Source organism: Ovis canadensis, chromosome 1, assembly GCF_042477335.2.
Source record: "Ovis canadensis isolate MfBH-ARS-UI-01 breed Bighorn chromosome 1, ARS-UI_OviCan_v2, whole genome shotgun sequence".
Classification (NCBI taxonomy): Eukaryota; Metazoa; Chordata; class Mammalia; order Artiodactyla; family Bovidae; genus Ovis; species Ovis canadensis.
In genome coordinates this window covers 263,347,644-263,364,139 of record NC_091245.1, presented here as the reverse complement: position 1 = coordinate 263,364,139, position 16,496 = coordinate 263,347,644, and the positions used below count along the sequence as shown (strand labels likewise).

General features: G+C 44.5%; 1 protein-coding gene across 1 annotated transcript in view; it reads left to right on the top strand.

Moving 5' to 3' along the window:
- DSCAM (DS cell adhesion molecule) overlaps window positions 1-16,496 on the top strand; it is a 679,278-nt gene that overhangs the window by 621,290 nt on the left and 41,492 nt on the right. The window contains exons 27-28 of the mRNA XM_069597968.1: window positions 2,863-3,039; window positions 15,890-15,920. Coding sequence (XP_069454069.1) covers window positions 2,863-3,039; window positions 15,890-15,920 — 208 coding nt within the window. The remainder of the gene's footprint in view (window positions 1-2,862; window positions 3,040-15,889; window positions 15,921-16,496) is intronic.

The window sequence follows — 16,496 nt, the reverse complement described above, 5'->3', positions numbered from 1 at the left end:
ATGCACTTACATGCACACATTCGTAGGCTCACACGCACACAAACATGCAATTGGCAAGGGGTTTCTGAAAACCAGGCAAGGTGTCTCGTGATGATTAGTTGACCGAAAATAAGAGACATTTTTCTCCTTTTTTTCCTACAACTAGTATTGTGAGCCATTTATTGATGTTGAACAAATGTCAAGCCCAGTGAAGCTAAAGACAGTCTGACGTTGATGGTTCTGCAGTCAGGGAACTTCAGAGAGTCCTAACTAGAAGCACGTTGAGCTGATTTTTGCAGCTTTGCAGCAGTGGTCCACTCTGGGAAAGGCAGTGGCTGAATTAGGTGCTGTGCTTATTTGTAAAAACAGTCTCCACTGGTTAGATAATTTGGAGCTGTGGGCTCAGCTCCCTCAGAGCCCCTGTCCAGCGTCTACCCACCAGGCCAGACCACAGTGCTGGGTGACTTACCCAGAAAGTCTGTGCTTGAGCAAACAGCCCCACTATATTCTTCACTGGAAAGGCTAAGGGGTGTCCTCTCCTGTGCTTGTGTGCATTCAGGATCTTGCCTTAATTATAGCCCTGGCAGGAACTTCCTTGGAGTACTGGTTATCCTGTCCTAAGAAAAGAGAGTCCACAAACCCAAGGAGCCTGGGACATGACCAGAGGATGCTCTGAAGGTGATGTGGACTCCGCTCCTCCCTTAGCCATTTTGTCCTGGTCAGTCTTGACCAGCCCTGGGCTTGTTCCTCCCACCCTGGCACACTGTAAATCCACCCTGGAATTTCCTGCACAAATTCCTCCTCAGCCACAGCACAGGCTTGCCCCCAGCATTGCAGGCCTGGGTGGGGTGAAGGCAAGAAGGTGCCTATATGGGAGTCCTGCGGCTGGTGATACCAGCCTGGGCCTCCACCGTCAAGGCCCCTGATCCAGCTCCCAGAAGTGAGGCTTCTCAGAAGCCCTGCTCCTCCTGGGCCACATCACTCTAATCTCCTGGCCTCAATCAGCAATGACTGCACTTCAGGAGGTTCCATCACAGAGCATCAGCCCATAGAGCAGCACATCTGACCTGCTTTCTCCTCCAACTCTGTTTCATTCTTTGATCTGACAAACTAAAGGGCTTTGATGCTGACCAGACATTTTCCCTAGCGTTTAAAGGCTCCCCAAAGTCCTTTGCTAGCAGGGTACACATTTGAGCAGAAAGTATATTTCTTGCTTTAGACGATGGATGTCCACTAATTGCCTTTCGATCATCCCGCTCTGGCACCCAGCCTCACTGTAATCTGTGTGGTCCAGCGTGCACAGCTTCAAGGTGCACGTTGTTGATAGGCTTACAGCTAATCATTTAATTAGCAACCTCTCACATGCAGCATTTGAAACTGTCATTCTTACTTACAAAGTGCTCTGCAGACTTTAAATGGTTATTTTCTAAAAGAAATATCCTCACTTTATCCGAGATCTCAGATTAGAATCATGAAAAACGTCCTACATGTAAAATGTTCTGAAATCTGAGATGATTGTATTACACTGGAAAGAAAAATGCATATGTCTATTTTCCTTGAAAAAGGTTACATATTTCTTTGAACCAAGCTTTGTGGATATATAGCTTTAATATCTCTTGTGTCATTTCTGCCTGAAGAATTTTTTTTTTTTCATTTGGGAGAAAACAAACATTGATGATTAGCTTTCTGGCTGTACTAGTCAGATTTCAGATTCTTCTGGTTTTGGGGGGTTTTTTTGACTCTTTCTTCTGCCATTCCCTCCGCCAGGTGTTTGTACTGGTCCTGTGTCATCTTGGTTTTGCAGACACATCCTCACCTGCCCTCACCCTTTTGTGCCTCTTACCTGAGTTCTGAGCGTTTGCAGACCTGGGGCTCCAGCCAAAACTGGAGTTTTTAAGTTGGAAGAATGATATTATTGGCCTTAGCAGACAGCATAGGCGCCTGGTGTTCTGTATCCCTGCTCTACTCACTAAATGCAGGACAAAGACGCTTTTTGTTCAAAGGGAAATTATATTATTTTTGCATTATTTTTCCTAAATTACTGACTTCCTGGCCCTTGTTTTACATGGAAAATACACAAGACCGGAGCATCTTTTCATAGTGGTGAATGCCAAAATGCAAGCTCCATAAAAGGGGATGCCTGTGTTTGAATCTCTGGACCCATTTTGTTCAGCCTCTCAGCAGAAGGCAGCTTAAAGCAGCTCAGAGTTCAGACTGCTTAAGTGTTTCCTTGTAATTCTAAATAATCTGAATTTCAGGGCATTATAAGGGTCAATAAATAGCTTGCTTTAGAGACCTGATGGCTTCTCTTTGAAAAGTTGATTTTGTTCTAATGTCCTGAAACGAGACTTTTAAAAGTAGATTTGGTCTTACATCCATGATAAAAAAGCAATGAAATAACCAAAGAAAAGAGATTTTCAGCGCCTTTAAGCAGGTTTATCTGGTACAGTCTCCCCAAAGCCTGCCTTCTGTCCACTTGCCAAACCCTTTGTTCCTTCTTTGATGTGCAATTTTTCAAACAGCCACTCTCAATTGTGTCCTGGGTGACATTCAACTCCAGGTAAATGCATATGACTTTTCAAAGCACCCAGCCTGGATATTATGCTTTCAAGTGTCAACACCCAGCATGTTACCAGTGAAGGCCCTTCCAAAGAAATGGGCTTTGTCCTTTGCGCAGACTCTAGTTCCATTTCTGTAGAGTAAGCATAGGAGGGAAGTGAGTGAGTAAAGAAATTAGCAAGGACCTAGATGAAGAGTTCCTTCCATCTTCATCTCCGTGGACGCCCTCGGATCACTCGCGCGGTTCTTATAACCCATCATCCCTAAAAACTCCGCCATACTGTCGTCATTAACAGCCACCTAACATCATGACCCTGTTTTCAGGTACAATCCCCCCACTCATTAAGTCAGTTGTCCAAAGCGATGAAGGGCTGACAACCAACGAGGGGCTCAAGATGCTGGTGACCATCTCCTGTATCCTGGTGGGGGTCCTGATGCTGTTTGTGCTCCTGCTGGTGGTTCGGAGGAGGAGGCGTGAGCAGAGGCTGAAGCGGCTGAGAGGTGAGCTGAGGCTCGGCCGTCCCCCCTGCACAGCGGGACCAACAGCTAGCTGGGGGGATCTCACCCCACGAATGCCTTTCCCTCTCTGGGCTAGATCCCCAGGCTGCCTGGTTCTGTGACCTGTGATATTCCTTGAGCAGGGTGTCAGGGCCTCGCAGGCAAGTCATACAAAAGTTACTACTCAGAAACTGGGTGAAAGCCAACCTCTTTCAAGTGTCCTAAATCCTAACTTGTCAGTAGGGCAGACCAAGAGAATGACTTTCCCATGGGTTTGCCAACAACCACTCTTTAATTTTCAGTCTCTGCAGCAATGCCACCAATTACAGCCTCCTTTAAAAAGACCTGTCTGATGGACTCTGGAAATGAGAACTGTTTTATTGCTAGGAAGAGGAAATTGAGGGTTTATGGTCCCGGGAAAGCATTGTGAGGCAGAAAACACACGCTTTCCTGAATTAGAAATTGGAGCAGAATTCTGGTGTAAGAGTTTTGCTTTAACTAATAGAAAATAAAATAATAGATGATAATAACTTGGGCCAAATGAGAGCCATTGTCAGCAGCACCATTATTACAATGTCCAGCTCTGTAGATTCTGTGCACCGGAGCTATTTCCAGGTCCTGTGCAACAGCCCTACTGGCTCTGGCTCTGTGGTGTGAGGACAATGAGTTCTTTCAAATACAAAGCCCTGGACAGGACAGAGTTCTCTGTGTCCCTCCTCTTTACCTGTTAGAATATTGAGTAAATCCAAGTTTCAGTAGAATGCATATACAGGCTGCTTGCACTTTAGTGTCAGTGCAGTGAGGGGAATGCAGCATCCCCTGTGTTCTTCAAATTTGCATTTGAAAGACAAGCCTGAAAGCTCTGTCCTTAAGATGTCTGGGGATATCCCCAAGCCCTGCTGATAGATCTGGACGTTGACCTCTTGTGTAATTAACCATAGACCAGTTAGATCAGTGGGACGGGGGATATTTCCACCTGTCTTCTCGTAGCCAGGGCATCCTCTTGATATAGCTCTGTTAGGTAGTTAGTATAGGAAACAGGAGTCCAAAATGGAGGTGGCTAAAAGACAAGGAAGGGAAAAGCCTGAGAAAATAGAACAAGGGAAGGTCAGAGGAAGGTCCGAGGACCTGAGTGAGGACCTCAGGTAGAACAAACAGCGCTCCTGGCTAGCCCAATTTGCATAGGGCAGGCCCGGGGGAGGGAAAAACATATACAAAGAGGACCCAAAGCGTGGTCTCTCTCTCTGTGTCTCTCCTGCACGCTGCCATGCTCCCCCACTCTCTTCTCTTCGCGTCTTTGGGTCAGCATGCCCTCATGCCTCAAGGATGGATTCTCTTGCTACTTTCTAAATAAAATAGAGCTGTAACACTGATTTGTCTAAGAGCTATAACATGGTCTGTCCAAGACCCAAGAGCTGGGACGTGCCGAGGGCTTTAATGTGGGTCACTCTAAATCTTTGTTGTGACGAGACAGAACCCCGAGGAGCAAACTCTCACCTGACAGTAAGCACAAAATAGGAAGCAGTTAATTGCAACTGAGGAGGAAAGGGGGTGCCATTTATGAGAACAGCATCACAAAAACATTGTATTGCCTAATCTATTGAGAAATTCAGTATCAGGTGTGCTGTATTGGATTCTGTTCACAAGTGTTCATCATTAAAATACGAAAAGGACTTCTTTTAAAAAAATAAGTTTTTAGTTAATTATTTTTGGCTGTGCTGGGTGTTCATTGTTGCATGGGCTTTTTTCTAGTTGTGGTGAATAGAGGCTACTCTCTGGTTGTGGCACAAGGGCTTCTCATTGCAGTGGCTTCTCTTGTTGTGGAACACAGGCTCAATAGTTGCAGCTCCCAGGCTCTAGAGCACAGGCTCAGTACCTGTGGTGCACGGGGCTTAGCTGCTCTGCAACATGTGGGATCTTCCCAGACCAGGGATCAAACTTGTATTTCCTGTATCAGCAGATGGATTCTTTACCACTGACCACCAGGAAAGCCTCCAAAAGGACTTTTTAAACCACCGTCACCCTTTTTTTTTTAACCAAAAACAGAAACCCATATCCTGGCCTGAGGGGCATTGTCATTGAGGTACCAAGGCTGTCTGTTCTTGTTGCACCGAGACAGATTGAACTGGCTGCATTTAGAAGACTAGAAATTGTCCATATAACATTCTTAAAAACCAACAGTAACACTTTCTCATCCATCATTCCTGTTTGATCACAAGGGTTTACCTACAAAAGTGTTAAAGACTAAATCCCTCTCAGCATCTGCCCCCTGCCTCTGCTAAATTTACCTTTTCTTTTCGCCCTGGCCCCCGTTGCTTCCTTTCACCTCCCCAGCTATTGTCTGACTTTCCTCTTCTATTTAACAACTTGAACACCCCAACCTCGCTCTTCTCTGCCAAGAGCAAGAAAAAGATGCTAAAGCTGTTGCATATTCTTCCTGGTGCATTTGAGTCAGACCGGTGGCAGGTGGGATGTCCTTTCTTTTTGTTCTTCACAGTCCCTTGTAATTTCATTATTGCCTTGCAAGGACTCTGTCTAGAAAATATCCTGGGCTGGCATTTTTATTGTTGGCACCTCCGCCGTCCCACACCACTGTTTTGTCACTGGTCTCGGTACAGAGAGCGCCTCATCACATCCTCAAGTCCAGCCTTTCATTCCTCGGAAATAAGTTTGTTTTCTTTGTGCTGGAGCAGAGAGAGAGAGCTAACACAAAGGTTTCAGCAGGGGCAGGAAATAAGTGCTGTGGCAAAGATGTATTCATGGGAGATGCTGAGGAGCAAAGAATCCCAGAGAAGTAGCTAGCAGGGCACAAAGGTATCTGCAGTCTTGCATTTTACTTGCCTAATAAAAGCTTCCAAGTCAAGAGTTTGAGGAGAGGGCAGGAAGAAGGGAAAATGATCAGATACCTCATTCCATAGCCTTCCAAATGGCAGGTTTTACTTTGGATACACTAAGATATTCAGTTCAACACATTCTCGTTGATTATCTTCCATGGACCAGATGCAACATTTTTTAAAACCAACTGTAAAATTTTCTTATTAACCATTTCTATTTGATCACAAGAATTTGTCCAGGTCCTGGAGAGAAAAAAAAGGTTACTAAGATTCTGTCCCAGGATAATGGAAGCTGATACCCTAGTGGCAGTCAGCAAAGGCTTACGTGGGATATGCTCGTCTTTCTATACCATTGAAAAATGTGCCATAAAAGGGCAGAGTGAGTGACTAGGGCTATTGGGAGAATCAGTGAAAGGCCAGAAAAGAAAGTGAAAGTGTTAGTTGCTCAGTCATGTCCAACTCTTTGCAGCCCCATGGACTATAGCCCACCAGGCTCCTTGGTCCATGGGATTCTCCAGGCAAGAATACTGGATTGGGTTGCCATGCCCTCCCCCAGGGTGTTTTCTTGACTCAGGGATGAAACCCAGGTCTCCTGCATTGCAGTCAGATTCTTCACCAACTGAGTCACATGGGAAGCCCAAAAGGCCAGACCCTGCCCCTCAAAGATCTGTCTTTTAGGTTTGAAGGGCCCTTGAACTGGTATGTTAATTAATAATACAACATGTTTCCCATTCACTTGTGGGAGGAAACTAGAGCCACAGAGTTTAAGGTAGTAGGTGCCCATCTATTAAACAGAGCCCATCAGCAGAATCATTCAGTTACTACCTGACCCACATAAGGCACAGATCATGTCCCTGGGTTAGAATGAGTTCAAATATATTTACAGATTGAATGGCTTCATACAATATTTTATTGTGTAAAATAAGGACATGTCTAATAATAGGTCAGTATTTCCTGAGCAACTACTCTTCAGGATCAAAACTGGAAATAGGAAAATTTGGATTATAGGAAGATACTGCAGGGGTTCCTAATGAACACTGTAGATCAACTCCATGCCATTGACCTTGTTTGATTGCTATATGCTGCTCAGTGTTTATAAGTAGGTTTGTTTCACTGTATCGACAAGCAACCTAGTTAGATAACGCACCATAACGTGCTTTATGTAAATTTTTTTAAAAAAAGAAAGAAAGAAAATGGGACTCAAGCAGTTTAGCCAACCTATATTCTTCCTTCCTGAGTGAATTACTAATTTTAGAGCCTAACGACCTCCTAAAGTCTAAATTGTCTTCAAGTGCTACCTTTTTTTAAAAATCTATAACCTTATCCACAAGTTCAGAAGCCACATTTTGCCTTAAATGATGCCCTGATTTTTTCCTATTGCTAGCTCCTTTGAAGTGCAAGGTTATAGAATAAATCACTGGCTGGGCCCAAGATCCCAGCAGTGCCAAATTATAAAAATTTGATTCCAATGTCAAGTAATCAAGGCCAGGGTCACTAAAAGCTTCCCCTCTTAGTATGAGTTTACCCAAGAGGGTGCAAAGTACCCAACCAGCATGGGTCAACTGGCAGTGCCAAGCCAAAAAGCTGCTTCCAACGTTTCAAATAAGCTAAAGATAAAAATCAGTGGATGACGTAAAATCTGACCTTCTTCCCTTGAACAGAAGCGTATTTATTATTTGAAACATGGTTTCAAATGGATTAATAGTTTAAAGCCGATTAGTTCCGGAAGACCATTCCTAAAGAGAATGTGGCCTTTGGTCATCCACAGGCACGGCTGAAGGGGTGGGCCATGGCTGTTCTAATATTCCATTTATCTGCTCTGCAAATATCTGAGCTAAATCTCTCCTCTGTAAAACCAACACTTAGCTTGAACTCTGATAATCTAAAGGAAGAAAAGTGTGCATCTGGGAGCTCAAAGACACTTGGACTCAAGGTAGACGTGTATAAAGGTGGCCACGATGCACTGAGTCATATGCGTGCAAATAGAGTGGTGGGTGGGCCCCCCAGAGACGTCACTGCCCAACTAATGAATGTCCCAGTGGGGGCTGAGATGGGATCAGAAGTCTGAAACTGTAGTTCTCAGCTTTGCATCTTCTTCCTTCTTCGTTCCTTTTTGTTTTCTTTCTTTTTGGCCTTTTGACCTTCATTTCTTAAAAATCACCCTTTCAAAGCTTCAAGTGTTTTATGGCAGAACTAAATTTTTAAAAAGGGTTTCTTTATCTTACAGTGGGAAAGCACAGCAATAGAGGGAAGGTAACAGAGCCAGGCCAGTGGCAGCCACGGAGCGAGGGATGGGGGCACAGGGGTGGGCAGGGTGCAGGCAGGAGCAGGAGGGAGCCAGGTGGTCTCAACCCAGGGCTTTGCCCTGCCTGTGGGTTCTATTTTGTCCGTTTTTGTATTCAGTTTTCTGAGATGGCAAGAATATATGGTCGTCTCTTCTGGGTTATGTATTTTGTCATGGCTTTGGAATCAGCTTTCATTTGACTAAATGATTGGGGGTCCTTTTTGCGAGCCTATAAAAATGTGAATGGAGGTTTTAGAGCCCTTGGGAAAATAGCTGCTTTATGAGCTCCCTTTCAATTCCGCAGAAAAGCAGGGGTTGTTGTGAGGGAGCTTGGAAGTAAAAGCTTTTGAGAGGTGGTAAAGCAGGGGAAGGGGCTTCCCAGGTGGCACCCACTAAGTAAAGAACACGCCTGCCAATGGAGGAGATGTTAAGTGATGTGGTTCCGCCTCTGGGTTGGGAAGATCCCCTGGAGGAGGGCAGGGCACCCCACCCCAGTATTCTTGCCTGGAGAATCCCATGGACAGAGGTTCCTGGTGGATTACTGTCCATAGGGTTGCACAGATTTGGACACGACTGAAGCAGTTTAGCAGGCTCGCAAAGCGGGGGGAAATCTGCTGCTATCAAGTTGGTTTTGTGTTTGGGAGGCGTGTGCATGTGATTGCCCTGGAGAGGTATGAAGCAAAGCAAATTCCATTCACTTAACTAGGACCTTGGGGATGGAAGTGTGACGATGTGCCTATGAATGAGAGTCCTCTATTTGAAAGAAACATTAGGGACTTCCCTGGCAGTCCTGTGCTTAAAGACTTTGACTTTCAATGCAGGGGAGGCAGGTTCCATTCCTGATCAGGGAACTAAGACCCCACATGTCTTGTGGCCAAGAAACCAAAACATAAAAAAAGAAGCAATATTTTATTAATAACAAATTCAATAAAGTCTTTAAAAATGGTCCGCATCAAAAAAAAGTCCTTAAAAAATAAACTAAACCTTAGAGCATGTACTTAGGACTAGCACAGCTGCAGCGCTGGAGGCCTGTGCTGCCTCGTTGATAAGAACGCCTAACCCAAGTACAGACCCCTCGGGAGGGATGGTTCACAAAGAAGAGGGAACGGAGGAACCACCCTGTGATGCTTTTACCCAGCTGGGATGCCTCTTCCAGAAAACTGACTGAATCACGATTAATTGACAGAGTGCTAGCATTTTCCATGCTTTCTTCTTCCTTTTTCCATAAGTCTTTATATTGTCCTGCTTTAGTCTCTTAATAGCTGTGCAAATAGGTGTGAATAAACTTGACATCTTGACACTGTTGTGCTCTATTTTGCTGACATGAAAACTGAAGGGAACTTGAAAACCACACATCAGTTAGGTAGGGACTAGCAGGAGAGCTGAGATCACTTTTTTCTACCCAATCCTTTCTCCATGACACTTCTTCAGTTTTGGAACATTCAGAAAACAAATAGTCTGTCACATCCATATTAAGCTATCTTAAAAAGATACGTCAAAGAAACATGGAATTAAACACAATCAGTGTATTAACACAGAATCAATAATGACTTTATCATTTTATTTTTCCCCATGAAAGATATTTGGTTTGTTCATTTCTCATCTCTATATTCATTACTACCCAGGCCCCCCTATATTTAAAGAAAAAGGATTCCTTTTTGCTTGCCTGTCCTTAACCTACTGCCCTTCTCTCCACTTCTTTTCCCCTCTGAATTCTTGGAAGACTCTTTGACAGTCAACTACAGCATGTCTCACAAGCTCCTCTGAATCCTGTCTCACTGCTCCCCCAACCCCTCAAATGAAAATGCTCTCCTAAGGGCAGGGGGTCACTTACCTTAAGATCCCCAAATTCTCCTTTCAGCTATCATCTTCCGGCCCTCTTTGCACATCCAGAGTGTTACCACATGTAATTTTTTGAAACATTTTTTTTTCCCATCATTGAGCATCACTAGGAAAGCCTGGTAATGTGTCTCCATCATCTCCTAGAATGAAAGATGAAGGGAAGAGCACAGAGCCAATGACGGATATAGAGAAACAGCCAGGGCTTTAGAAAGGTGTCAAAAAGTCTAAATCTCAGACTGAGCTGAAATTTGTGGGGGAAAAAAGTGGCAGACAACACAAAAGAGCGTGGAGCTGTGTTGGGAAAGAAGAAAAAGAAGGCTTGAGATGATGTTCTCATATTAACAGATGGCAGGTAGAAGAAGACGGACTCAGCATCTGTTTTACTTTGGTGTGAACCAAGAGAAGAGCTATTCAGACCAGAAAATGTGAAAAAAGAATTATAGAAAAAGAAGGAAGGATGAGGGGGATTTTGAGAAAGGAAGGGAGGGAGGGATGGGAGGAAGGAAAAGGAAAAAGGATAACTCGAGTTGTTGAGAAAATCATCAAAGCCCCTGATTACTTAAATTGATTTACTCTTTCAAAACCTCCTATGTGCTGGTGATTTCGGGAGGACTGGAGAGGATACTGCCTAAAGTCATCTTCCTAACTCCTTGCTAGTAGATCAGGCAAGCCAGGCTTACAACAAACTATTACACAGGACCCCAGATGATGAGAACCAGACTGTGGGCACCAGCTGATGCAGTGATAATCCCCAAGAGGGATGTTTTCTCTCACTGGAAAGATTAGCAAAGGTGTTGTGTGGTCCCCCTCCATTGCTGTTGTCCAGTCACTCAGTCGTGTCTGACTCTTTGCGACCCCATAGACTGCAGCACGTCAGGCTTCCTGTCCTCCACTCTCTCCCAGAATCTGCTCAAACTCACGTCTATTGAGTCGGTGATGCCATCTCTAACCATTTCATCCTCTGTCACTGTCTTCTCCTCCTGTCCTGAATCTTTCCCATCTTCAGGGTCTTTTCCAATGAGTCAGCTCTTTGCATCAGGGGGCCAAAGCATTGCAAAACCCTCCCAAAAATTTTTTTAAGATTCTGAACAAAATGTTTTCAGACATAATCCCAAGGACCTTTGTACATCATCTTTGAACAATCAGATTAGAGGTATTAGGAAGTATACTCCATACCCATTTTCGAAAAACAGTAAGTTCTAGAAACTGTAGATTGAAGTAAATTAGTTTAGGTTATAGGATAGTTTGTGAGCATCAGAGGACATGATAGGGATCAGCCACAGCCTGGACAAATCCTATTTGCACCTTGACACGGTTGATAGAGAAGAGAGGACCAGGTTACAGCACTGGGCTGAAATACAGGCAAGCTAAGCTGATTTCTGAGATGGCATAAATCCAGGTGGGAGCTAATGTAGTAAAGGATGAAAGGCTAAAACCAAGAAGATAAAATTTAATAGGGATAATTCGAAAGTATCCAATATAAGTTGTGAAAATTCATTTACATAACATATAATGAGCATTGTGTTCCCAACAGTGGGTAAGAGACTAGCAAAAAAAATTACCAGTTTCTGGGCTCAGCCTCATTTAATAAAGGACAATAAGAAATCACAGGTCTTCCACAGAAGAGAGTCTCAAGTGGAAAATTACCTAGAAATTCTGCCATCTGAGGAGTGATTGAGAAAATTAGAGAATTCAGCCCCAAAACAGAGAACACTGAAGCCAAGCTAACTCGGACATGCCAGCTACCTGGAAATATTCAAATGGCTTCTCAGTGGTTCCAGAAGGTGCCTTTCTTATAGCCAAGGAGAAATTACATCAAGGGATTTCAACACAAGAATAGGAAGGTGTTTTTCATAAGGAATTGTATCCTCAGGAAAAGACTGTGTGACTTTACCATACCAGAGGCTGGAGATAAAGACAAAAGGGCCATTAGACAGACAGCGTGAAACCAGGAAGTCGTGATGCAAAGTGCCAAGACTGAGCTGAACAGGTGTGGAGATGCTAGACAGGTGCAAAGGTCCTCAGAAGCCCAGGGAACCAGAACGCCAGCGTCACCTGCTGGGTCGGGAGGGTGTACAGAGCAAGTCATGTCTGGGGGGAGGGTGGGGCAAGGGCTTGGAAGAACAAAATCATGGGCGCTCTTGGCAGAGAATGCAAGAACAGAAAACTCAGAGAGGGTTGGCGGTTCAAAATAAGGGGGAACCGAGCTAGAAAGACAACTAGGTCCAGCACGGGAGGCTGGTACCCTGAGCTGAGGGGTCCTATTGGCAAGGAGTCTTCTTTGAGAATTTCAGAGTACAGATGTGACCAAGTGAGGGGTGTGACTTAGAGCCATTTCTGTCCTTTCTGCTGTGGGCAGACTGCTTAGAGGGCGGAGAGTCTGGAGCTGGGCAGACCAAAGAGGGAGATGCTGATGAGGAAATGAGAATTGAAGTGGGGAGACAGAAAAAAGCCAAAGTCCTAGGGAGACTGATGTGTTGAGTGGGGAGCCCTCAACAGACATGGAAGCCAGGTCAGTGATGGAGGAGATGTCGGCACCGTCCGGTCAGCAAAGGTATTGTCTTCCCTGGGGCTGCTGTTGGCCCCAGCTCATTGTAGCATCTGTCCAGGGCACTGTGGAAGGGATTCAGACATTTATTAGAGGAGGATTTGAAAAGTCTGTGATGCTCTTAAGATACCATGACTCCATGATTTTTAAAATATTCTCTTAATTTGTCCCACATCCCCTTCTTGCCCCTAAAGAGGAGAGTGTCCAGAGTTCTTCCTTTTCTTCTCCCCACCCCCTGCATGAACTGAAGACCCAGAACCCATAATATTCTTGACATCTCTCCCAACTGGCTTCCAAATCAGCACCCCTCCACACACAATTTACTTTAATACATTAAAGGACTCGATATCTTTGAAGCCAGGCATCTCAGCCTGCAACCAAATTGCTGTTTCCTTGCTTCCTGAAGGAGCTCAGAATCCACAACTGGCTCCTTCTGTGCCCTGGAGCATTCTCCCTGTTAGTGTGTGCTCTCTTTAAGGTGATATCAGTCTTACTTCCTCTCCAACTGACCCAGCCAGAGAGTGCCCTCCAGGGTGTGTCCCTTGGTCAGCTTTCATGAGGAATACTCTCCTCTGTGTAACCCTAAGGATATAACTTGTGTCTCCCTCTATGGATAAAGGGCTTCCCTGGGGGCTCAGATGGTAAAGAATCCACCTGCCATGCAGGAGACCCGGGTCCAATCCCTGGGTCAGAAAGATCCCCTGGAGAAGGGAATGGCTACCCACTCCAGAATATAAAGCTTTGAGGATAATGATTTTAAAAGAGTTTGTATTAACAGACACTAGTTATGATTTCCTGCTCAGCTGCAGCAAATGACTGAATGTATCTGGATCCCAGTTTCCTGATTTCTGAAGGAGGGCTCAGAAATTCCCAGGCAGATGGGTATAAAGGGGACGTGGGCTGGCAGTCCTAAGTAATCCGGGTTCCTAGCATGTGACCCTAGTCCACTTGATCCCACCCCCCAGGACACATTCATGCCTGGTCCCTGATGCCAGCTGTGTCATCCAGACGTGGGCTGGCAGTCCTAAGTAATCCGGGTTCCTAGCACATGACCCTAGTCCACTTGGTCCCACCCCCCAGGACACATTCATGCCTGGTCCCTGATGCCAGCTGTGTTATCCAGACTCTCCACCAGCTTCATACTCCACCAGCTCTCAGCTTCCTCAAGGGGGGCTCAGAGAAGAAGTGAGTTTCCATGAATATAATGTTGCTCACAGTTTCAGATGAGTCAGAAGGAGGAAATAGTAGTCAAGATAGACAGAGAAAGGGATCCACTGTAAGGTGATGAGCATAGGGAAGGGTAGACCAAAGAGGCTTTGGGTACCAAAGCCTGTGGATGAAGCTGCCTATTAATTGTAGACACAGAAATTTTGCTTTGGAGCTTGTCAGTACCAGAGGACTTCTATCCCCACTGGTTGGAAGCTGTCTTTCCTTGGCACATTGATAGGGAAAAAAAAAAATCACAGGAGAGAAAGCTGTGGTGATTCGCTTCAGGAATAGAAAAAGAATAATGATGGTGTCAGAACAAGGACCGCAGATCCATCCTGAAGACGTTTGAGTCTGAGTTCCTTTCACATTGTGAGCTGACGTGCAGCATTTTACTCTTTGGAATTCCAGCCTCTTTTTAGAGCATTGAACTAGCCAGTGCTTGGTTGTTCCATCGAGCTAATTAATCCCAAGCTTCTGGCACCTTATATATGTGTATATGTATATTTACTTTGCAAGTGTTAAATCATTCAGGAAGAGAAGAAGCTTATCTTGTCTTTGCAGATAAATGTAAAGCCACAAGATGGGAAATTCAGCGCTGCTTTGCCTTCTTTGCTTTGCCATATGGATGGGGTGAAGGGAGCTGTTTCACTTCCCAGACTGAACCCATCTGTGCACAAGCCCGGGGCCTCCTTGTAGGTGGGACCTGGCATCGTTGACTTGAAGAGCAGTGCTTTGGTACACAGGATGACTGCCTGTGTATGGCTACTCCTGCGACTGTCCGTCCACACCTCCCTGACACAAAAGCGACTGCATTCAAGGGTCAGCCCCCAAACACCAAAAAGCTCCAACAAATGCATTGCTTCACTCACACTCAGAGTCAGCTGAATCCATTCCCAGAAAGTTCCATTCATTGAACATTTAACATCAAAGCTTTTTAAAGAAAATTGAAAGAAAAATATGAAGACCCTTGTGTTCTTAAAAAGGAAGCATTCATTTTTTTGCCAGGACAAAAATGTGTAAAAGGAACAAATTATATTTTAAGGGAAATTAGAATTTCAAAATGAAGCCATCCAAAAAGTTTTTTTTTTTTTAATTTACATCATTTTTAGGCAGGATTTCTTTTATCAGGAGTGGTAACTGTAAGGCCCGACCCCAGGGGCCATGATGGGCCGCCCCTCCTTTCCCTCCCACCTGCGGGGGAAATCCCTAACGGAAGGAACCTCCCAGATCCCAGGGACCAATGACAGCACACTTCGCCAGCTAAAGCTGCCCCACCCCAGCCACGTAGAAGGACCTATCAGCCCTCGCTGCCCAGGCCTGGCAACCTATCCGAACCCCCGTCCATTAACCTGACCATCCCTCAATGAACGTACATAAGCCACCTCCAACACGGTCTGGGCGCGGACCTCCTCAACCTGCCTCGTTTGGGTCCGGGAACCCCGCCCAGGAGCGCTTCCCCATTAAAAGCCTGTTAGACACTCTTTTGGTGTCCTGGTCGTCTTTACCTAACAGTAACCAGGTCTTGGTAAACAGTGTCCTCAGTGGGAAGAAATTTTTAAAAGTTTTATTTCTGAGTTTGAAATAAACATCTAGGTTTCCAGACATAGTGATATGCAGTGTATATAATTCTTTGATCAACCAAACAGATGCATAGCTCTCTAATAATTACTTGTTTAAGAGATCATAAGCTGTTTCATTTTAATAACAAAAAGAATGGAATTTGTACTATATAATGAATTTTAAGATGTTCATTTTCTGACTTCTGGAAATAAAGTTAGTTTTTGAAAAGTGACAGGTGAATAGTGTGAAGTCGCTCAATCGTGCCTGACTCTTCGCAACCCCATGGACTGCAGCCCACCAGGCTCCTCCATCCATGGGTTTTTCCAGGCAAGAGTACTTGAGTGGGTTGCCATTGCCTTTATCACATATCTTAGAATTTTTGTGGCTATTTATATGTGCCTCATTTAGAAGAAATAAGGAATCCATAAAAGTTTCAGTTATTAGTAGTGATCTCAATATACAATTACATTTTTAAATGGCTATTGTTATCTGATTCTGTAGAATATTTGTCAGTAAAGCTTAAGTGAATGTTAGTGAGTTGTTTATCTTGTACTAATATTAGCTTTCTTTCCCCAGATGCAAAGAGTTTAGCTGAAATGCTCATGAGGTAAGAAAAAGATCTAGTATCCTAAATATCATGTTTAAAAGAGCAACTTCCAACTTGTTTTGATGATTTCTTTTTGTTTAATGACAGTCTTGATAATCCATTTTCTATCTGACATACAGTTTTCATTCTAGGAAACTAAATATCCATGTAATGCCTAGTTGGAGTAGCTACCAAGTAATGCGCTGTTATGCACACTGTAGGTAGTCGTCTTATTGGCTAGACTCAACCAATAGAATATTTCCCATTAACCTGAGAATAAGGAGACACATTATAAGTATCAATAAGAAGCTTTGGTTTTGCTTCCACCAAATATGCCACCTTGAGGTCAAGCCTTCCTAACATTAGCCAGGTGAGAAGGAATCCACAAAAGGAAATGGGTTCAAATTGATGGGCTGCTCAATAAAAACTCTCTTTGCCCTCACCTCCCATGGCTTCTTCAGCACCCCCTCCAGCAGAGCACCCACCAACTTCTGCTGCAAATGTCTGTTTAGTCTGGCCTCAGAGGCCACAGCCTGTCTCATCACTGAGTTAGGAGAAACCAGCACTATAATGGTTCCACACATAGCTGTTGCATAG